Source organism: Thalia democratica, chromosome 5, assembly GCF_965202585.1.
Source record: "Thalia democratica chromosome 5, ktThaDemo2.hap1.1, whole genome shotgun sequence".
NCBI lineage: Eukaryota > Metazoa > Chordata > Thaliacea > Salpida > Salpidae > Thalia > Thalia democratica.
In genome coordinates this window covers 57805377-57828946 of record NC_139169.1, presented here as the reverse complement: position 1 = coordinate 57828946, position 23570 = coordinate 57805377, and the positions used below count along the sequence as shown (strand labels likewise).

General features: G+C 25.1%; 1 protein-coding gene across 1 annotated transcript; it reads left to right on the top strand.

The window, feature by feature from the left end:
• Positions 1-278: 278 nt before the first annotated feature.
• Positions 279-19313, top strand: LOC145835484 (hexokinase-4-like). The gene is made up of 11 exons (XM_082943097.1): positions 279-549; positions 4249-4439; positions 4739-4887; positions 6563-6682; positions 9004-9114; positions 9320-9422; positions 11142-11340; positions 14354-14509; positions 14788-14875; positions 17141-17280; positions 17631-19313. Exons 2-11 carry the CDS (start codon positions 4268-4270, stop codon positions 17782-17784), a joined length of 1392 nt encoding a protein of 463 aa, XP_082799223.1. The 5' UTR covers positions 279-549; positions 4249-4267; the 3' UTR covers positions 17785-19313.
• Positions 19314-23570: the final 4257 nt, after the last annotated feature.

Sequence of the window (23570 nt, the reverse complement as noted above, 5' to 3'; positions counted from 1 at the left end):
GGCAAGTAAAACTAAAATTAATGAAATTGATAAACTCATTAATAGAGCATTAAGATGCATTCATTCCAAAGGTTGGAATGAAAGTGTTAAAAGTATAAAAATAGATAAGAAAATATTAGATGTTAAAAATATGTTTAAGTATGAGGTAGGAGTTTTTATGCACAAATTTAAAAAAGATACTTTACCAGTTAACTTTAAGCCTTACTTTACAAACGTTAATAAAATGCATAATCATCTAACAAGATTTGCCGAAACAAACTATTTTTTTCCCAGAGTAAATAGTCTCTTTGGTCTTAAAACATTATCCTACCTTGGTTCTAAACTATGGGAAGAATTGCCTAGAAACTTGGTAGATCAGAGCTATCTTGGAGCATTTCAATATGGAATGAGAGAAAACTTACTTAAAAGACAATCAGAAAAATATCAAGCTTAATCTTTACCAACAGTTAAACTTATATCTTAGTATTGGTGTTTGTCTTAATCTTTTTTTTTTGGGCTGATTGCTGTTGGTCTTATAAACTGGGTGAAGGTAGAGCTGGATTGGTATAGGTTGGTTTTATTATTTTTATTATTTTATTTATTATATATACTTTTTTAATTTGTTTCTTGTACATAAAATTTGATAGTATTGTTTTGTCCTCATTGACAGAGTGATTTAACGAGTAGATGTATTATTTTACTTTTATAACTCTATTTTGTAGTTTTTTGTTCACTATATATTAATTGTCAATTTGTTTCAGAAGATTGAGATTTTAAATTTAGAAGTAAAAACTTCATATTTTTTAGACATTCTGGTTATTTAATTTTATTTGTTAAAAATTAGTTTTAGGTTTACAAACAATTTATTTAACTCAATTAAATACTTTTATTATTACTTTATTATTTTGTTTTTAAATTTAGCTGTTTATTGTTAGAAGTGATTTTATTTTAAGTAGTTTAAACAAATTCTATCAATTATTAGTGCTAGATTTTATTGTTTAAAACTGAATTGTTTACAAATCTATAAAACAGTTAGACCAAGTTTTTTTTTTTTTTTTTTTTTTTTGTTCTATTTTTATTTATCTACAAACACATATACTAGAAATTTAAAGACACTTTTTTAAAATACATGGCGCTCTTTCAGTTTTATGACATTACTGAATATTTTATATATACTGACATCACTAACTGTCCCCATTTATTCAATTTTGAGATATCTGTTGCATTTTTTGTGGTTGCTCTTGTAGAAAGGGCAACAAGAAAAATGTGAATGTACATGATCATAAAAATAGAAATCTAGGGGAGGAGACGGTGTGGAGCCCATGGTAGACTATGGTTTCCATGGTCAATATTGGCAGTAATGGGTTAAAAAAGGGTGCTTACCATTTTTGAACTTAAAAGAAAAAAAAAAAAAATTTGTATATACAGTTACTTATTAAGTTTTTGTTTTAATTCTTTCATTATTGTTTTAAAGTTAGCTCAAAGAATAGTTACAAGTAAATGGTGTGCAGCTCGATGACCAAAAGGTCTTTCTCCACACCAATCCATCGACCTTTGTTGTGAGCGTTCACATTTTTCTTTCTTTCTTTCTTTCAGTCTCAAACTCTACCCCTTGCAACGATAAACGTTTTCTGGGGAAAAGTGTGTGTGTTACATCATATGTAATTTTACCTGCCCCATTAATATTTAACTTTAACTATCCAAAAATAAAATAGACAAAAAACTATCTTTTAAACAAATAAGAAGCCCTTGGTGACACGCCATTTGGAGAACACTCACAAGGCTAAAATCTCAACACTAAAAACCACAAAGTGTGGGAAAATCATGAAGCTCAAATCCCCAAGTAAGTGTTCACCGGCGCTACAACAAAAAAAATCACACCAACAATCCAATCATGTGATCACTCACCGCCACCAAAGTGAACTCACAATCAGCTGTTGAGCAAATGCATAAAACTAGTATTATAATGAATACATTAGCATTAAATAACTATCTTAAAGCTTGATAATTAACTAATTTACTGAAATGGTTTTCAGAAAAAAAAAATCTAAAAATTAAGCTAAATTAGAAAAAAAATAAAAATAAATAAATAAAAATTAAACAAAAACTATTAAGAAAAATGTAGTTTCTGAAACTTGTATTGGTGGAATAAATTTTAGTCTAATAAAAGTAAGAAAAAAAAAAATATATTTATGCAATAATAATTAATATATACAGCTAACAAATAAATATAACAAAAATATAATAAAAACTGGATAGTAGCAAAAAAAAAGCAATCAGCACAACCATACAATATATTTCCCGATCAACAGACCAAAACCAGCCAATCATGATCAGAGTAGACACAAACAAAATTGACCATACATATAATAAGAGAAACAGATAAAAATAACAACCAAAAGCAATTAATCAAAATCTGCATGCAACACAAAATATTCAACCACAGCACTCTAAACCTACTCAGTATACTGGCTCAACAAGAATTTTTTGTAACTATATTTAAACTGATCTTTTTTTAGGTTTTTAAAAATTTCTGGAACACTAGACCACAACTTAGGGCCCAAATACTTTAAGAAGTTTAGGCCAAGTTGTGTTCTAGGTCTTTCAATAACAAAGTTATTATTTTTTGAATGTCTTGTATAGTGTGTATGAACCATACTTACTGGAGTAAAACAACTGTGGTCAACCTCAAATCCTCTCAAAGTATTCAGCATCAACTTACAAAATTATTAATTAACAAAATCTTAATTAAGATCAAACATTTAAGAATAAGTAATTTCGTTTTTGCTTACACCTAAACTGATATAAATCAGTATGTATGTGTTTTTTGTAAAAACTGTTTGTATTAGAAGTCAAATGGTATTAGCTTATGTTTCGAGGAAGCTACTACATGTGTTGTTTTAATATAAAGTTAAAACAATTGTAAATTCCAAAAGACATAAGTTATAACTAAAATAAAACAATTAATTAAAGTTAATATTGAACAACATATCTACAAAGATTTAGATATTTATCTAAAATACATTTTATAAAAGAATTCAAATAGTATTACATTATATTTTGAAACAGTAATTGCATATATTTGTAAAAAGTAAATTTCAAATGTATAAATAAGAGCTTAAACTAAATAATTTTATTATAGTACAATGTTAAACATACCTGAAAATTTTAAGTTTTTTATTTGAAACAAAATAGTGTTAGATTACAATTTAGTAGCCTGGATAAATAAAGCCCAAATAAATACAGTTCTTCCTCGCTTATCCGGTTCCTTACTAATCTGGCTAGTTTCAGAAGGGAAATAGATTTAATTAATTTAGCTAAAACTCAAAACCAATAAAAACAAATTGTTTATGATGTGATTTGTTTTCAATGAATTGAATGTAAATTTTGTTAAAGTTTTGTTTTATTTATTTATTCTTTTTAATAGTTTTTTTCTCTGTAAAAAATTAAAATAAATTAAATTAGCAGAAAATTTAGTGTGCATTTATTATATGCATTGCATAATACAAAATATTTTTCAAACACAAACAATGTTTTGTCCTTATCCTGCTCAAAGCTAGTCCTACCATAAGTACAAAAAAAATTGTCTAACATAGCCAGGTTGGATAAGCAACAAAGCACTTTACCAATTTATGCTGTATATTGAACTTTACTATCTTTTATCTAAATTTTTATACTAGAAATGTAAAACCTTAACATGATAGTGTTTCATTATTTCACTTTTGAAAATACTTGCATGGGAATTAGAGTTTTAAGATATTTTCTATTTTGTAGTTACTCTTGTTGATATTTTAAGCTTTTGAGTGTTTTCCAAATATGTGCATTGTTGTAGCAAACAGTTAAATTGAAAAATGCTTAAAGTTCTGAAGAAAAGTGTTCTGTTTTAAAGTTATTTTTTCAAAATGTTTCAAAGACTTCTGTGCAGTTTACTTTCTATAATTCTAAGTTAGCCTAAAGTTAATAAACAAATAACTATATTCTACTTACAGATCTGTTTTCCTTCTCATAATATCATTTTACTGTTTGTATTAGTATTTTTTTAAGCTTTATTTGTTTAAGTTGTAAGCTAAAAAATACAATTTTTTATGTTATAACAACTATTTAAGACAAGATACCATAATAATCTTAACTTATGGTACCTATTTTTTTAATATGATGTCAATATTTTTTATTTATTTAAAACTTACAAGACAAGTAAAAAATTTAAAAAAAATTAGCAGTAATACAAATTTATTGCTTTTATTTACTCATATTCTGTTAAACTAATAGGCTAATTCTAAAGCTACAAATGTTTTCTCCTGACAAAATTCTCAAAGAGTTTACCTTAAACAATGGTACTTTGGAATCCCTTCTGAAAAAAATGGAGAAAGAGCTTGAGAATGGCTTGGATAAAGCATTGAACACTAATGCTGAAATAAAACAACTCCCAACCTATGTTACTGCAACACCAAATGGATCAGGTTTTACTTAAACCCTTAACTTACTAATTAATAAGTTAAATGTTAAACTATAAAGTTTTTTTTTTCTAAGTTAGTTTAATAAATCCCAATTATTAGAAAAAAAGTTAGGTATTAAACTTTTTTTTAATATAAATACAAATTTACTCAGTTATAGAATAATTTTTACTACTTAAGTTTTAAAAAGTATGTAAACCTTGAAAACTAACAAAAATTAAAACAGTTGAAACATTTTAAGCAGTGTAAAACTTTTTGTTAAAGTACTTCTAATATAATTCAAATTATTTTCTATTTTTTTGTAGAAAGAGGAAATTTTTTAGCCCTTGATCTGGGAGGCACTAATTTTAGAATTTTGCTAGTCAATCTAGATGAAGACAAAGACCATCCGATCAAAATAGACCAACAAAGTTATTTTGTACCTAAGTCTATGATGACTGGAAATGGTACTGATGTAAGTAATATTAGAAATTAAAATTGAACTTAATTTAAACCTTTGTATTATCTAAGTTGGCTATTATGCAAATTTGATTGAAATTGTAAAGTGTAGTAAATTTTATAAATAAGTTGCAAAAAGTAGGTATTAGTTTTAAAAAAATGTTGAAAGCTCCTAATTATTTTTTTTTGTATTCAGGTTTGAAAAACAGTCAAACTTTTTCAGACAAATTTAAATTTTAATAAAAAATCAGGCCAACTTATTAGGCTAGTTTTTTTTTTCTTGAGGAACTCAGGATAGGATGTTTAAACAGGGTTGTTACAAACTCATGATACTCAGGATAATTGAGATTAGTTTAAACTTTTTTGAAAAATTAAGCTGACTCATGCTTTTTTTGCAAACTCAGGCAAGTTTAGATATTTTTTCCTAAATATCAGGCTACAATTTTAAACTTTAATTTTTTTTTTCTGAATTTTGTATTTATTAATTTGTTTTGTTAATAGTTTGATATTTTAAAATATTTAAACTTGATAAATCGTTTGTTTTTCACTTTTAGCTCATATGAATTATTGTTTTGTATTTTTTCATAAACTCAGGCTATACTTAGGCTTATAAACCATAGGCCAACCTAGACTAGCTTGATGTAACTTAATATAGTTTTTTGGTCACTCAAGCTGGCTTTTTTGTCTCATCGAGTAACAACCTTGTTAAAAGATTTTTTTAATTCAGTATATATCTTTATTTATCAAATAAAATACTGTTAATTTTTATTCAATATTTTTTGAAATTAACTTGGGCTTAAACAATTTTTTTTTGTTTTGATAATTTTAATTCTCCACTAGAATTTTCCCTCTTTTGACTATATTTGCTCTTAAATGGTATTTAAATTTTTATATGATTGATGAATTCAACATTTATAATGATAGGATAAACAATTTTAGTTTGAAACCCTTTAGCCTATGAAATTCTTGTTTATTTATTCGCAAATTATTTTCTTTAAGTTTAATTGTATATGTACTTTTTTTTTCAATCAACAATTAATGTTTTTTATAATTATTTTTTAAACCTGACTAGTAAGTACTGCTGTATAAGAAAAATTTACTCCTAGTTCAGAATACTCACTTTAAAAAAATTAAAAGTTTGTTTTTAAAGTTGTTTCAGTTTAACAGAGTATATTGTACAGTTTTTCAAAAACATAAGTTATTGAAGCATAAATTTACAGACATGTTCTTAGTAACTTTTTAGTTAATTTTAACTAATAAAACTTTAAATTTTTTTTAATTTAACTAAACAGTACAAAAGGCATAAATAATATTTTTTCAAACAAACACAGACTGACTCAGGTTAGCTTATAGTTACTCAGGCTAGTTTTTTTGTTTCAAAAAGTTTGCTTGTTAAAAATTTTTAAAATAAGTTTTTTTAATTTGAAAAAAGTAATTTTTATTTAGTTTGAAAACAATTTTTACTACTTAAAACTAAAATGAATCTTTAAAACATAAATACTTTTGTTTGTATGCAAGATAGATATAGCCATTTATTTATCTACTTTTTATTAAACTAATGTTTAAGTAAATAAATCTGTGAAGTGTTTATATTTTTTAATAATTTAGGTTTTCTATTAAAAAAGTTAGTGGTGTAATTAAAATTAGTTTTATGCAATAAATACTCTTACACAAGATTTTACTGTCAACAGCTGTTTGATTACCTTGCAAACAATTTGTTTGACTTTCTAAAGTCACGTGACATGATGTGCATGCTTCTTCCAATCGGCTTCACATTTTCCTTTCCCACCGTGAACCTCAGCATGACAAAGGTTTGTTTACAAAAATATAAAGTCTTTTAATTGATTTAAGTTTATGCCAAAGGCAATTTTGTGTATTTTGTTATTACTGGGTTATAATTAATTATAATGATGGCTTATAAATTACATTATAGTATTACTAAAGTAAAATTATATAAGCACAAATAAACTATCTTGCTCTAAATATGATTATAAATCTTCTAAGATTTGTTTCTAATTAGTTATTCCTACATAATTACTTATTTGAAAACTAAAACAAATATTTTCGATCTGGTTTTGTTTGAGAAAATTTCAAGATTTTGCATTAAAAACTAAAAGCTATACCCAATCAAAAAATTAAATTCCTTTTTATAGAGGCAGCTGTTATCTTTCAAAAACATTATGCGAACTTTAATGCACAGTCTACACACCAGATCATTACTATTGGCTATAGGCTGTGCTTGTTTTATCACGTTCAAAGTAATTTAAAAGGCGCTTTAAGCTACAGACATACTTATGCAAGGTATTAATTTTTTTTTGTTAAACAGGTGAAAGATCATAATTGTTACTAAAATAAATGGGTTGTATAGAGACAAAGGTCTTACAGTATTGTTACCATTAAAGTAGAGAAAGGATAAAAGCAAACTCATGCTTTCTTCAAATCTTTAAGCTTACAAGTCACTGTAAAATTACCATTGATGAAAACAAGTTTCTTAGTTATGTAGCTTATTAAAAATGTTATTTCAAACATTCTTTACAATAAACAATGTGAAAGTTTTATGTACAAGAATAATCTTTCTTTTAAAAAGCATAACAAATAAAATGGAACTATATAAGGCGAGACGTTTCCTAAAAAATATAGTACCGGAAAAAATCTTTTAAGTAAAAATAGTTAAATCAACAATTAAAAGTTGTATTAAATAAAAATACCTTATAATAAAAATTTAGGATAAAAAAAAAATTACATTACACAAAAAAAAACAGAACTTGGTACAATACAAAAGCAAACATTGTAAGAAAGTTTATAATTTATTAAAACCAAATTTATTCAAAACAACCAATCAGTTGAATTTAAAGAAATGTCGTATGAGAATTAGTTATTTGTTTACTGCAAATTAAAAAGTAATGATAAAAGCATATAACCAAAAAATCTAAACAAAAATAAATGAGTGTCAGTATGATTGTGATGGTAGCTGTAAATATTAAAAAGAAGAAGTAACTGTCATTTAGTGAACATTGTCTAAAATTTTTCAGTTGACTCTGAATATAAAACAAAGTTTTACATTGGCTTATGTTTAACTTAATTCAGATTCATAATTTTCAACTACTAAAAATAATATAAATGTGGCATATTTATAAGTGATACTGACCTTTCAAAGTATGTTTGCTTTTGACAAAACGAGCAAAGCTTATGCTGAAAGTTTATAACGTGGTGTGTTGACAATGTTAAATATGTGTTGACTACCTTAAAGAAGTAATAGTAACACAACAAAAAATCATTACAAATTATCTTAACTATAACTATATATATATATAATTATAACTATAATTAAATAAGTAGTTTTATTTAAAATTACTTGTTTAAGTTTTGTAGTTTAAAAAACATTTAAGTTTCAGTACATGTCTTGTGTATATTATAAGTTGCATCATAAAAGTTTTTTCATTTATTTTAGTTTGTTAAGCTCTGTGCTGTGTGTTTTAATTTTGTTTCAAAACTCAGTTACTAACGAAGAAAAAAAGTTAAAATCGAGTCCATTTGTTTTGTTTGCATTTAATGTATAAACTTTATTAAGTTCTTGCAAAGAGGGGTCAGTTTCCAATTGATAAATTGATATGAAAAAAATTCTATAATGTAAATAAATAAGTTACTAATAAAAGAAAATTACGCACTATAATTTGGTTTTTAAAAGTCTCAAGCAGTTTTCTAGACTGTTCTTTAAAGTACTTATAAACTTAAACTTTGATTATGAACAAACTGTAAGTTTCCAGGAAGAATAACACAACTATATAAATTGTTTTTTCTAGAAATTAATTATTTTTTAGAAATGAATTATTTTTTAAGTCATTTATAAATGATGAAGTTTTTTATTAACTAAAACATAAAAAAGGGCTAATAATTTCAAAATACAAAACATCTTGAAGCTTTGTTTTTTGTTGGCATATTTTTACTTTGCTAACTTTTAATTTTGACTTTACTTAAAACTACGTTAAGAGAATTTCTTAACGGGTAAAGCTGCCCTTTAAAGTTTTACTCTTATTAGTTTTATTTAAAGCAGAAAATTGTTTGTTAATTGGAAAATTAATTAAAAAAATTTCTAAACAAACTACATTTTTTAAACCCTAAACTAAAACAGACAGTATTGACGAGCTGGTCAAAGGGATACACTGCGACAGGGGTGGTAGGTGAAGACATCGGTAAGTTGCTGAATGAAGCTATCAACAGAAGGTTCAGGTTTCGATGTCAGGTTGTGTTTTAATTGGCTACGCACAAAATTTTAACCAATCTTTTTGTTCACAAAGTTTTTCTTTTGTCAAAAACTTCTTTGTTATGCTTCATAATTTTTTAATTTTTTTAGTGCACAAACTTGGTTTTGCAGTGTACACCAGGGAAAAACAGTTGATTATATCAGTAAGTTACAGAAGCAGTTTTTAAAGAGCTTTTTCTTACAGAACTTTGATCTGCGAATAATGAGCACAGTTGTCAACGACACAGTTGGTACAATGCAGGCTTCTGCTCACACAAATAACAATACAAGCATGGGCATGATTGTAGGTTAGATTACATGAAAATTTGTCATATTTTAATAATTTTTTTAAATCTATTCTGGCTGTAAAATGCTTTTTTCTGTTTGAAATACTGGTCTTATAACTATTATATATTTTATTAATTTCGATTGTGTGGTTTATAAATATTTATAAGGTTATTCTATTACTTTAGTTTATTTTTAGCTGTGTTTACAACACATAATTTTTGTTTTTAAACTTTTTGATGTTATTCAATTAACTCATATATTTTACTGGACAAATTTAGATTGCTCTAGCATATAGTGAGCAACACAATTTATGTTTAGCTAATTTTTTTGAATACAACAATGTTTCACTGCTAAAAGCAGATCATCAGATGCAAATAAGTGATGAATTTAAAATCTTTCATTAATTTTTGAATAATTTTACAAAAGTTGTTACGTTTTTTAGCTTGTTTCTTTATGTGTTTTTGATATTATTTAATATTTATTGAATTTACAAGTCATCAAACCTGAAATAAATTTGAAAAAATAAACTCTGATTTTAGTTACAACTTTTAGAAAGTTATTTATTTATATTGATGCTTATTTTCGCTATGTTTTTAATAGTAATAAAACATGCATCTTTTTTGAATAAAAAGTATTTAATACTATTCATAACTAAACACGTCATATACTGTTGCAACTTTTTGTAATTATCTCTTAAATATTTATGTGAAATGTCAGAATAAAAACGTGCAATTAGTCATTAAAACCACGTAATAAACACCTTTATGATTCAGGAAATTTTATTAAATCTACGTTACGGATGTTGAAAATTAGCTTTGAAAAGAATAAAAATATAATTTTTTATGACTTATGTTTGTACAGGGTTGCCTAAAGACCTTGAAACCTGGAAGAACCTGGAGAAGCCTGGAACTTTTAATAATGTTAACATTTTAAGTATTAAAATTTCGATTCGACTCAATATATCATATAGATAAAGTTTTAATGTCATCATTAAAAAAAAATATCAAAAAACACATTTAAAGTAGCTTTAAAGTATGTTTTCAATGTTTTTATACTATTTAACTTAGTTTCTTACTTTAAACTTAACTTTAATCTAAAAATAGACAGAAAAATGTATACTTTTAAAAACCTGGAGAAAATTTTCCAAAAACATTTGGCAACCCTGTATGTAAACTGAAAATTTCATTTAAAATAAATTGTAGTTTAGATTGATAATTTTAACCTTTGAATTAAAAAAAAATTTGTTTGTTTGTTTTACTACAAAAGTTGGTAAAAAAGCCAATCATAAGTTGTTTTAACTTAAAAACCAAAGCTTCATCCTCAGATTAGTTTTAAACTAAAGTCAAACATTTTGGAATGTTTTTTAGGCTAGAGAATATGTTATACATAAAAACATCTAATTTTATAGTTTTTAATTTAAATTCAGGTGCTCAAACTGAACAAAATTTCAGTGTTTTTTTCTTTGATATATAGTGGTTTAAAAACATAATTGAATAAATTTAGTTTATTATCTTATGCTTTATCAAAATAATTTCAAAAATAATCAGTGAAAGAGTATTAAAAATAACCATATAAAAAAATTAAATAGTAGTTTTTGTAATATACAGCCTTTATTTGTTAGAAACTGTCTAAAGAAGATTTTTTTTAAGAATTTTTTTTTTTAATTTTAAAGTTATAATGTTCTTTAAAATGTATTTTTTATTTTGCTCATTATTTAATTTTTGTTGTTTATTGTAAAGGCACGGGTACAAACATGTGCTATATGGAGAAAATCGAAAACATCGGCACCATAGACCCTGCTTCTGTTGAGCAGCAAGGAGAAATGTGCATCAACACGGAATGGGGAACTTTCGGTGACGTCAGCGGCGCGCTTCATGACGTCATAACCGAATTCGACCGCGAAATTGATCTGAACTCTCCAAACGTTGGTGAGCACAAGTAAGTTGCTGATCATTTTTTACTTGAAAGTTTTATGTTTGGTTGCTGATTTTGTTCAAAATAGTTTCAGGTTTAAGTTATTTACAGTAAAAATATTTAATGAATTGAACTCATCCAGGATCTTTAAGGAAGGTTCTGTATCGTCAACTTAACCTGACAATCATATATGTACAAAGAATTGAAAATTAGGTGTTTTCAATCTTTTTGAATATTTTTTTAAAGTTTATTTAGGAGTAATTGTTCATATAATTTTAATATATTTTTTACATTCTGCTCTACTCTTGTTTGTCATTTTTATTTAGTTTTTCAATACTAGCCTTTTTTAAAATAACGAGTAGAATTTCAAAACTTTGAATTACGTTCGTTACGTCTCACCCAATTTTTAACAAATATACTTTGAGCTAGTAAATTACCTGATCCATTTTTTTTTAAACGAGATCTGGCTAGATCCAGTTTTTTTTTGATAGTTGATGCTAAATAACATTCTGAATCTATACTTTTTGTTTATTACTTAATATTGTGTTATAGCTAATACAACAAAGGTTCGCTTTGTTTTGTATTTTGAGCACAATCCGAAACTGCGTATTCAAGAAATACCGGTCTTAATTTTATTAAACTAAATCCTTTGCAGCGGAAAATATAAATGAATTTGTAGCCATAAACGATGATAGCAGTCATGATTTAATTAGAAAACTGTTTTATTATTAATTACAGCTAACCTTTTTATTTCTTTTGAAGTAAAAAGAAACGGTTACATGATAATACAAATTCCTACAGTTAAAATTGTTAAAAAAATGTTTAAAGGAACTCAAAAAGTAGTAAATATTTTAGAAAAATTTAAACTCTGCTTTAAGTATAGACAATAATATTATGATGGTGAAAAAATATCTGTAAAATAAGTTTTTCAAACCGAAAATAAATAATTACTATATTTAGTTTAGCCATATCTTAAAAACTAGTTTAATTTTTTATAAAGAGAACAATGCGCATGTAGACTTGTTTTCCATTAATAAGATTTTGATGATTGTAATTTTTTTTTAAATTTATTAAAATAGGTATGAACAATAACTCAGAATTATTTAAAATTGAATTATTGTAATTTGAATAGTCGTGCACCCAAAAAAATTACATTGTAAATGAAAAACGTTTTTGCTCAAAAGTGCATACTCAACCAGAAGTGAATACTAATAAATTTCGTCTTTAAGCTGAACATTACTGTAATTTAAATTAAATTAGATGAATAATTTATGGTTCATTGATTTTTTAATTTATGGAACAAAAATATGCAACTATGTGTTTAATAGGTTTAGGAACAGAAATAATTTCATTGAAGTTTGAAAGAGAACTAAAAAGTTGATTTGTCAAGTAAAAAAGTATGCAAAATTAATATGAAATAAACTAATCTGAAATGAATGGTCAATAAACTTGCTATTATTGATCTAATTAATAAAAACATGTATAAATAAAACGAGTGTGAAGTTAGCTTGATAACGTTTTTCAAGAACTTTAAAAAAATGTCCAAACTTTAGACCCAATTATTTTCCTTATCTTAATAGCTAGATAAAAACTTTTCTTTTTATTTTAGAGAGCGGTACTTTGTCTTTAATATACAAAAAAAATACGTTGGATTGGGGCTTGACTTTTAGTGTGGGGCCCCTTAGAAAAAATGAGTTTTTTTATCAATTTTTACTTAGCTCTAATTTTAACAAAAAATAATAAACACTTTTTTTTTATATTCATGTTTTTAGTAAATAAATCCTGTACAACACTTTTTTTATCCAACTGTTAATATTTTGTACTATTTAGCCTTATTCTAGATTTCCTAATTCCGAAATAAAGCTAAATAAAACAAAATATTAACAATTGAAAAAATAAAAAATTGTTTAAAATTATTCACATATATTAATTAAAAAAAAAGAAAAAAAATTAAATCATTTTTTTTTTGTTTTTAATTCGAGCAAAGTAAAAACCGATAACAAAACTCATATATCGTACTGTTTGGCCTTATTCCGGTTATTTTGATAGTAAGATTTGGCGTTATTTGGAGTTAGATTGTAATGAAACTAACATTTCATTTTAATATTTTAAAGCTCGTGAATAAATATGGAATTTTTTGTAACAATAACAGCTTTTCCAAAACAATTTTTATTATTTTCAAAACAAGCTTCACCAAAACAATTTTTATAACTTTCAAAACAATTTTCTTAAAACAATAAACTATATTGTTTACTTAAAGGAGTTACATTTGTTTCAGTGCTTATAAAACGGAATTTTACTTGCATTTACTTGCAGTATCGGTTAGTGTTTGGTGAAGCTCATAATGTTGTATTATAAAGTGTTTAAATTTAAGTTTGAAACGCTTCGTTTTTTTAGTTTAAGATACTTCTTATTACTTGTGTTCAATTGTAGTTTTAGTTAGTGTGTCGTGTGATTATTTTATATTTGTAAATAAACTTTTGCTTACTTTTCAGTACTTTAGATGTATCTATCCTATCTACACATATCTATCCCCATTTAATTACCGTTAGCAACCTAGATTGCTTACATTAGACACCACGTCGGGTACTTTTATCGGGATAAGATTACTATTAACAAACGTTTACATTAGATTATAAATATAAATTTAACTTACGATCCTCAAAACTATTGTCACTTTCATCAATCTAGATGTTTTGTTTTAATTAATAAACTGTAAATTTAGTTTGTTAAAACTCTAGTTCTACGCGAGATATTATTATAATCTTGCATATTTAAATTATGTTAAAGTTTGTTAAATTTATTTGTGCCTTTTTAGCATTGAAAATAAGTTGTTTTAAATATTTAAGGATAATTTTTAAATATATGCTGCAAGCTAAAACAATTTCTGTTTAAAACTGAAATAATGAAAAGTTTGGTATTAATGATGAACTATATTTGTTATATGAATAAATTCGTAATAAAAGTAAAAAACTTCTTTTTCTTACATACATAAACTTTTAATTTCAAGCATATTTTATTTTAATATTTTAAACAGGTACGAAAAAATGTTCGGAGGAATGTACCTCGGAGAGATCGCAAGAAGAGTCATCATAAAGTTGAGTGAAGAAAATATTTTGTTCCAACAAATGAAAAGTGAAAGTGTTTTGCACCAAGCTGGACTTTCCACCGCGTTCGTCTCACAATTGTGCAGGTAACCAGTTGAAGTTTAAAAAAAATTGTTTTTACTTATTTTTGATCTTTTTATTCCAAAAGTATTTTATTTTGTTTTTTCAAAATGTTTTTGTATTCTTAAAACCTCTAATACTTAAGATGAAAAAATATAAATGATCTTTTTTTGTGTAATATATCATGTTTTTGTAAAATACCGATATTTACTATATGTTTTAAATCAAATATTTTCATAGAAGTTAACAAAAAATATCAAAGATAAGTCCTTTATCTTTTAAACCAGTATGTTTTATTTTTCAGTGATACAATAGACTATGCGACGGTCAAAAACTTTATGAAAAATTTTGATGTCGACGTTAATGACAATGAGTGTGACTTCTTGATACAAGTTTGTTTATTGTTATAATCAAGTCTGTATGGACCAAAATAACTAACATTGACAGGTTTTATTTATATAACTTAGTTTTTTCTTTATTTCTTTGTTTAAGTTAAATCAAAACTTTTAAATTTATAAAATACAAGCAACGGCTTTTTTTTGTTAATAGATCATTTTTTATAAAATGAAAATTGGCTATCTAAGACAAAGCAAAAAGTATAAATATATATTAGTCGTTTTTTTTAACTTGATAAAAAACGAAATAGTACTTAGCTTTTTTAAAATACTTCCATGTAAATAAAATGATCAAATTTAGTATGTATAAGTTTTTGTATGTATAAGTGTTTGGTATGTAATTTATTTTTTGCTTAGTTACTGTAAAATATAAACCATACAGACAATTTGATTTGGAAAAAACAACATCTGATTATTATTATTTTTTATTAAAAACTGTTAATTGATAATTTAACTTAAAAATTTAATATAACTTTAAATTAATTTTATTACTTCCAAAACCGTTTAGTACTAACTTTTAATCTTTAGCTATTCTTTTTTACTAATTTAAAACTAAGGTTAAACTTAAGGTTTTTTGAATTATGAATGCAAAAGGTTAATCATTTAAACTACTTTTTTATAACATTTCTTAACATTGAAATTTCAAAGTAAGTGTACTTAACTTATATTTATGTAATTTCTTTTTTATTTACATTATATTCCTATAAATTCATTACTTAGAACTTGGGAGAGCGACTTATTTAGCTGTAATTTTTTTACATTTGACCACTAAGTTTAAAAGCAAATAGTCATAAAATTACCACCACCACAGTTAGTGGAAAACCAAACTAGTGCTTAGAAGTTTGAAAAAAAGATTAAGTTATTTTGCACAAATTTGTTCAACTTAAACGTAATTCTTGGGACAGACAGACTTGATTAGCTATTGCCACCACTTAACTCATGCAACAAGACTAGCAATTTTATCTTTTAAAAGAGTTTTATAACTAAGTTGACTCTTTTTTGAACGCTTAATATGTGAAGGATAACATACAATTTATATAAGTGAAACAAATGTTTAATATTTGATCTATTATTGATTTTGTTGAAATTTTCTTATAAAAATGCTTGAATGTAAAAGCGAATGGCTTTTTCACCATTAATTTTCTATAAAACTTTTAAAATATATTAAATCTGCTTTCTTTGTGGTTTTTGAAACCTTGTTTGACCTAAATTTTTCAGGAAATGCTCCTGAACTAGGTTAAAAAGCTTTAAAAGTTAGTTATTCAAAATTAAAAGTTTAGCGATCCAAATTAAAAAGTATTTACTTATTTAAAATAAAAACAGATCTTTTCAAAGATTGAAAGTTTTCTTATAAATTGTTATTTGAAATTTCGTTGAAATAAAAATATTTTTTTTTAATAATTGCTAACTAATTGTTGGAAATGATAAGTTTTTAGTGAAACAGTTATATTTGCCATTTCAGTTTACAATTTTTATGCGAAACTTGTTTAATTAGTATCTAAGATTAAATCTACAAAGTAATATCAACTTGTGAAAACTAAACCTCTTTATTGCCCCAAAGCATTAATTTTATTGTAATCAGAATACATATATCTTCATGTTAGTACTTTAAAACTAATATGAAAACTTTTATAAAAATAAACAAGTTTTGTTGCAAATTTTATGTTTTAAATTTAAAAGCAAGACGTCAGCTTCGATGAAAATAATCAAGTTTTAATTGCTCTTCTTATGCTACTTATTGTCTTTCTGCAAATTCAAATTGCGATTTATCTCTTTTTGTTTTTAGCCTATTTATAGTAGTCTTTTTAGTTTTGTCTGTAAGCTTTTTATTTTGTTATTATTTACTTTATAGAGATATCGAATAGAGAGATTATTGAAAAAAAATAAAGAAAAGGTAAAAACTAATGCAGTAGCTACATCTCATTAAAAGTTAATATTTTTAGTTGTAACTTTAGTTGACATAAACCATTTATGTAAACTTGTTTTTAAGACTAATACAATTATCAATATTCTACATTTTAATGAACTTTTCATTAACAGCTAAAAGTTTAAAAATAAATTTACATGTTTGTTGTTTTTAAATTTATTTATTTTTTTTTAAGTTGTTCCAATGCTCTACTACGTTCAATAATTTATTGTAATAAATTCATACTTAGATTTATTATTTAAATGTTTTTGTGAAACATTTACTAACTACAGACTTTTTTATTTCAAATTTGTATTTACATACCAAAGATTACTTTAACAAGTAAGTTTCCTTAGTTGTGTGCCACATTGTCGTTGAGGGCTGCCCACCTGTGCGCTGTGGGAGTCGTCGCCGTTGCCAGGAGAATTCACCGTAACCGTGGCAACCGCCACGTGACCGTGGGTTGCGACGGTTCCGTCTACAAAAAGCACCCCACGTTAGTTTGTTGTTAAAAATTCAAACTATACAAAAATTGTGTTTAAGTATTGTTATAAATGTTTAAACAATGAACTTTAGTAACAAACTGGTTTGATTGATTGTAAATGGTTTAAGTTTCTAAACGACAAAAAAATTTGAATAACAATATACTTATTAAACTTTTTCAGAAAGGTAACTATATGTTTGTTATGTTAAAAATTCAAATAGTATAAAGTATTGGTTTGTATATTGTATCTAAAATTTACCAACAAAAAACTTTATTTTAAAGCACAAAGTTTATTCAATCACAAAACCCCCAATTAAAAGCAGCTCCATTTAACTTCATCAAACGAGTAATTTTTTTTACAGATTCAGAGTTGAAATGCAGAGAAAAGTGAAAGAGCTCGCTCCCGAATTAAACGTGGAATTCGTCACTTCGAACGATGGAAGCGGTCTTGGAGCCGCGCTTATAGCCGCAGTTGAGAGCAGAATCCACAAACTACCGTGCAATATAACACAATAGATAATCATACATTGAAATCAACATAACCAGTTACAAATTATATGCAGTTAACATACATTGTTCAAACTCACATTCATTTATAGTTACGAGCTATATGCAATTACGAACGTTTTAATCATGACTTTTTTTTCCAAATTTATTTTTCATAGAAATTTTTCAATTACTTTTTTTTTAATTTGTTGCTCTGACATCAAATTTTTGATACTGAGACTTTAACACTTAATTAATGTTATTTTTTTATTAACTTAAATGCAATATCACACAATAAAAACTTTATTTAATCATACATTGCTCAAACTCACACAAAAAATTACAACATGGCACAGTTTATATGCAGTCAAAAATATTTGATCATATTTTTTATTTTGCTCTAATCAATTTAAATTTTTTATGAAACTAATTTTTATACTAAATTTTTTTTTGTCAAATTTGTAAACTTATTACTTTTACATCGAACTTTTTATACTGCAACTTTATTACTCAATCAATGTTTTTTTCAAACTGAAGCCAATACTTTTAATTTATCTACATTTATCACAAATTTACGAGAAAAGTGCACTTGTATTAATTTATCTATCTATTCCTAATAGTTATTTACTCTAAAAATATAAAGTCTTTATTGTTTTCTGTAAGCTTAATGTTTTTATTTTTTATGTTCTTTAACAATATTTGCACACAACAATCAGGTCTTAAATCTATGCACTTTTTTATTATATTTTATGGTAACACAAGTTTTATTTTTAAAATAATTTTAAGATCTAATAACGTTTTCTTTTTAATTTATTATGAGAATAAACTGAACTAACTATGCATTTGAAAAGGCCTGTCTGATTATTTTCTCTTTTTTTAATAAACTGATTTCCTGATTTTTTAGTTCACAATTTTTTGTAAATATTTTTAACTATGTTGGTGTTTTTCATGCTTCTACGATGCTTATTTACTAAACTCCTTCTTAAAGTAAAATGTAGTTATTTTGTAAAAATAATTAGCAAAAATAGGAAAAAACTAAATGTTATTAGTTGATAATTATTCCTTACTATCATATTTTTTTGGTACAATAAAAATTTCTTCAATATCAAACTTTACTGAGATAACTTTAAAAAGATATTACACTCAGGTTTTCTAACGAAGTGATTACAATTGTTAAGCTTTTTCTTTAAAAAGGAAGTGTCACCTTTCACCACTTTGATGCAGATGGATGGTCGAAAAAATCCTGTGAAGCAACAAAAAACATACAGTGGTTTTCACTCTATGACAAAACTCACTAGAAAACAACAAATACATGAACTATTTATTTTCTATTCTTCTATTTATGTTTCGCAAAAGTTTTCAATTCATGTAGTTTTTTAGTATTAAAGGCGCTTTGAAGTTATAAAATTCATAGTTTGACATCTATGCCATATTTTAACTTTTTTTTTTGAAGTCTAAGGATAGTTCAAACATTTTCTTTTTAACCTTACTTAACATTTTCGATTTAGTAAGCAGTTTTTTGCAAATATAGTGCAGGAATAAAAATGATTGTTTCTAAATGTTGGTTGGTTAAAATATATCATTGCTTATAAGTTATGATTTTGTTTTTAAATAGAGTATTTCAAATTAACTTTAACAATGTTAAAAGTATTCTCTTTTTTTACGTATAACAGTAATGTTATTTTATATATATATATGTTTTGATATTGCTAGTCAATTAAAATGTGTATCACTGAATATTGTTTTAAAAACATTTTAGCCACTAGTCTACTAATTTCAATATATTTCTTATACATAAGCAGAATGCTTAAAACTTTGACAATGTTCTTTTTAGAGGTACAGTAACTTCTCGCTTATTTACGCACATTGTGTCCACAGAAAAAGTGCGTAAAGATATGAGAGATCGTAAAGAAACTAGAGGTACCAAATATGCTAACTATAATGGCTGTTTTTTAATATTGCTTCTAGTTAAAAGCAGACTGGGCACTTTCCCACTTTTAACTATTTGTTTACTTCATTTATAAATATGAAAACAACAGATAAAACTATACATATATTCAAAAAAAGGATTTGAATTTCTATAAAATAATAAAAATACGAGTAGAAATAATTTGACTATTTTAATAATAAGTAGAAATTATCTTTATTTATATGTGACATTTATATTCTATTTTACTTAGCAAATTCAATTTATACTTAAGCATTTCTTTACAATTATAAAATGGTGTTTATTAATATATAGGGCAAGAGTGCTGTATTATTTATTTGTGTTTTAAACTCTCATTATTTCATTATACTTTCATTATTAAACATAGTCATGTTTATTTAGAATTTTGATTTAATCTCTTATTGTTAACAAAATTTCTGATATACTGAGGTATAACTAAATATTTATCAATTAGTCAAGGAACATAAATTTACAAAGTCTAAAGATAAATAGAGCTGTGTTAGCATTCAAAAACATACTTTAATTTAAAAATATACATTAAACCTAATTTGTGCAATATTAAAAAAAATTAAAATTTTTATTTTCTTAATTTTATAGAATTCTGAATTGCGTAACTAAACGACAGTGCGTAACGTCACGAGTGCGTAAAGATCCGAGTGGTTACTGTAAGTGTTTTAATTAAACTATTTTGAATTGTATGTTTATTAACAACTATAAATTGTGATGTAGCTTTACAAGCTACTAAAATTGAAACAAATTAAATTTAAACACTATTCGAATACTCTGAACTGTTTTTTCTATACATTGTGCAGGGTCAGGCCAAGTCAGTTTTTTTGGAAAAAGTCAGGCTAAATCGGTTTTTTTTCGGGGTCAATATGACCAAAAGTCTTTTTTTTTTAGGTAAAAGAGGCAAAAAGTCAGTGATTTTGGTCAAAATGGTAAAATTTCAGAATTTGTCAGTTCTAAATTACAGAACTCTTAAATTTTCAACGCCAAGAAAAAGTAAAAAATTAACAAAAAATCCTTTAAAGTTAGACTAAAATTGAAAAATTTTCGAAGAAATTTACTTACAAAATCATTAAAATCCAAAGCCTTCAAATGGTAAAAAGTAAATAAAAAGATCCTTTATACAGTCAGACTAAAACCGCAAAATTTTCTTCGAAACAGGTTGAACAATTACCTTATTTGAACAAGTAGTTGTTGTATGTTATCTTTTTAGTATTGATGATATGTGACGAGGACACTTCAATAGCGAAACTTTGGATATATACACAAAAGTCTATTTTGAAAAATTTTTGAATCAGACTTTTTGTTGTTTAAGTAAGTTATTAAGATCTTTATAATTAAGTTTATTACAAATTTTCGAATTTTAATACCATTTTTTGCTTTGCAGAATTAATTATGATTTAATTTGAGTTTTTTAATTAAAGATTCTTTGTCATTAGTTTACTTCACATTTGTGAAACTTAGAAACTGTTTGAAAAGAGGTAACCAGTGAGAAAAAAGTATACCTAGTTCAGTACAAATAATTTTACAACTAAGTTTATATTATGAAATTTTACATTATAATTACTTATTTTAACAGTTATCTTTCGCTGAAGTATACATTCTGAACACAGCTGCTACTCAATATAAAGTTTGTAGCAAAGAATAAATAGTCTAAATAAAAAGAAACTTGATAGAAAATTATTGTTTTGGTTCAAAAATGTGTATTAAAAAAGAAGTGTTCACTAAAATGTTTACTTGTCAAAATATATGTAGTTAAAATACGTACTTATAAAATATTTGTACTCTAAATGCGTATTTAACTAGAAGTGCATACTTAAAACGGGTAATAAAGAGCAAGATAAAAGTCAGGCTAAATCGGTCAACATCTTGAAAAGTAAAGCGAAATTTACAAAATTTTTCGTGGCAACCCTGGTTGTAGTAAGTGAAACATAGTTTAAAAAAAATTTACTAATATATTTAACCAGAGTAAACTTTTATACTTTTTTTTCTGTAGGCTATTTCAGTTGTCTTCAAGCTAATCAAAATCTGTTCACGCTAAAATGCAAAATTAAGTATCTGTGTACTCCAATGTGCTAATATCTAGTATAAGTTTCAAGTTTCCCGTAATATCTGGTGCAGGGTTTCCCAAACTTTGTTTTCATTCCCCAAAAAGATTTCTCAAAAAACTTTCTAAGACCTTTTGTTTCGCTTTTTATTATTGGCTCCAGTATATAATGTAACTTACAATTTACAGTCGTAGTCACTAAAAAAATATTGTCTATGTTATTACTTAGTTTACGATTTCTGTACTTATACTATCAAAAATAAAATAAAACATTTATATAAAATGTGTTGTTAGTCAATGTTGAGATGTAATTATTAAAACTTAAAATTATTTCTGTTTATAGAAAAATCTAAAACCATTTTACACCTTAGCAAAAGAACTGTATACTGGAAATTACAAACCTACGGTTAGTCATTTTTTCTTAAGTTTATTGGAACAAAAAAATCTACTTCAGCGAGTTTATAACCAGGTAAGTATTAGAACTTATTAAACTAATTATACCTATTAGCTAAGTTTTTAAACCTGATACTGACTATCAATTAATTTTTTAAGTCTTACTTGTATTTCTTAACACAAAACAAGCTTAGCTTAATGCTAAATAAAAAATAAGTTTCTGTTTTATTTTGATAGTATAGAATAATAGCTTAAGGTCAAATGTACACTTAAATATTTAAAGTTCACTTATCGTTTTTTTTTTGAATATCAAAAAACAAGTTTCACGTGTTTACGCTCTGCTATTGATAACTAACTTTTTAAGCAAAGTTTTTTTTTAGCTATAAATTATGTAAGTTATACTACCTAACTATTAAAAAATTAAAATCAATTATTTCATACTGAATACAACATTCAAATGATTTAAGCGAAAAAAAACTTTTTATGTTGACAGAACATAGACACACTGGAAAGAGTAGCTGGAGTCAGCGATAAAATGTTAGTAAAAGCTCATGGGTCGTACAACTCTTCAAAATGTATTAAATGTAAACACTTCTATTCACAACAGTGGGTGAAAGGTAACTTTTATTATGTTTTGAAAAATAAATAGGAAGAATTAATTAGACTTTAAATATAAATAAATAATTTTATAAAAGTAAACATTTGTTACGGAAATTGGTATAAACTTCGAACTGATATCACTATTATGTAGCTTAATATTTATAAATGATTTCCTTTAGATGAAATTTTCAGAGATAAAATACCGAAATGTACTAAATGCAAAAAGAAGGGTAATTATTTCAAGCCAGGTACGTAGTTTTCCAAATGTTTTTTATTTAATGTTTTTTTTTTACTTTATTTTAAAAACTCATATTGTCTTTTTTTTCTTTTATTCTAAATGAAATAATTTTTTTGTCTTTATTCAAAATTTTCGCCAATATAAATATTAGAATGTATTCAAATTTGTTGATAGATAGAAAGTTATTAAAGTTCAACTTATTTTCTATTTAAGCATAATTGTCTACAGAGCTAGAAAATCGTAAACTTAACATTAAAAACTAATTAGGTATTAAAAATAAGTTACTGAACATTAAACAATATAAATAACATTTTTTAACAAGTAGTAAAAATAAACCTTTAATTCTTAAATCAAACTTTTCACAAGTTTAATTCTTAGTTTTATACTAACTAATAATTTTAAAACAGAGGTTGTATTTTTTGGTGAGGATTTACCAGAAAAGTTTTATGAAATACACTTAAATGACTTCAAAAATTGTTATTTGCTTATTGTCATGGGTACTTCTCTCAAAGTCCATCCGTTTGCAAGTCTTACTGGAGAGCTTGTCTTTGTTTATTTCTACTTTCATTATACTTAAGTGTTAA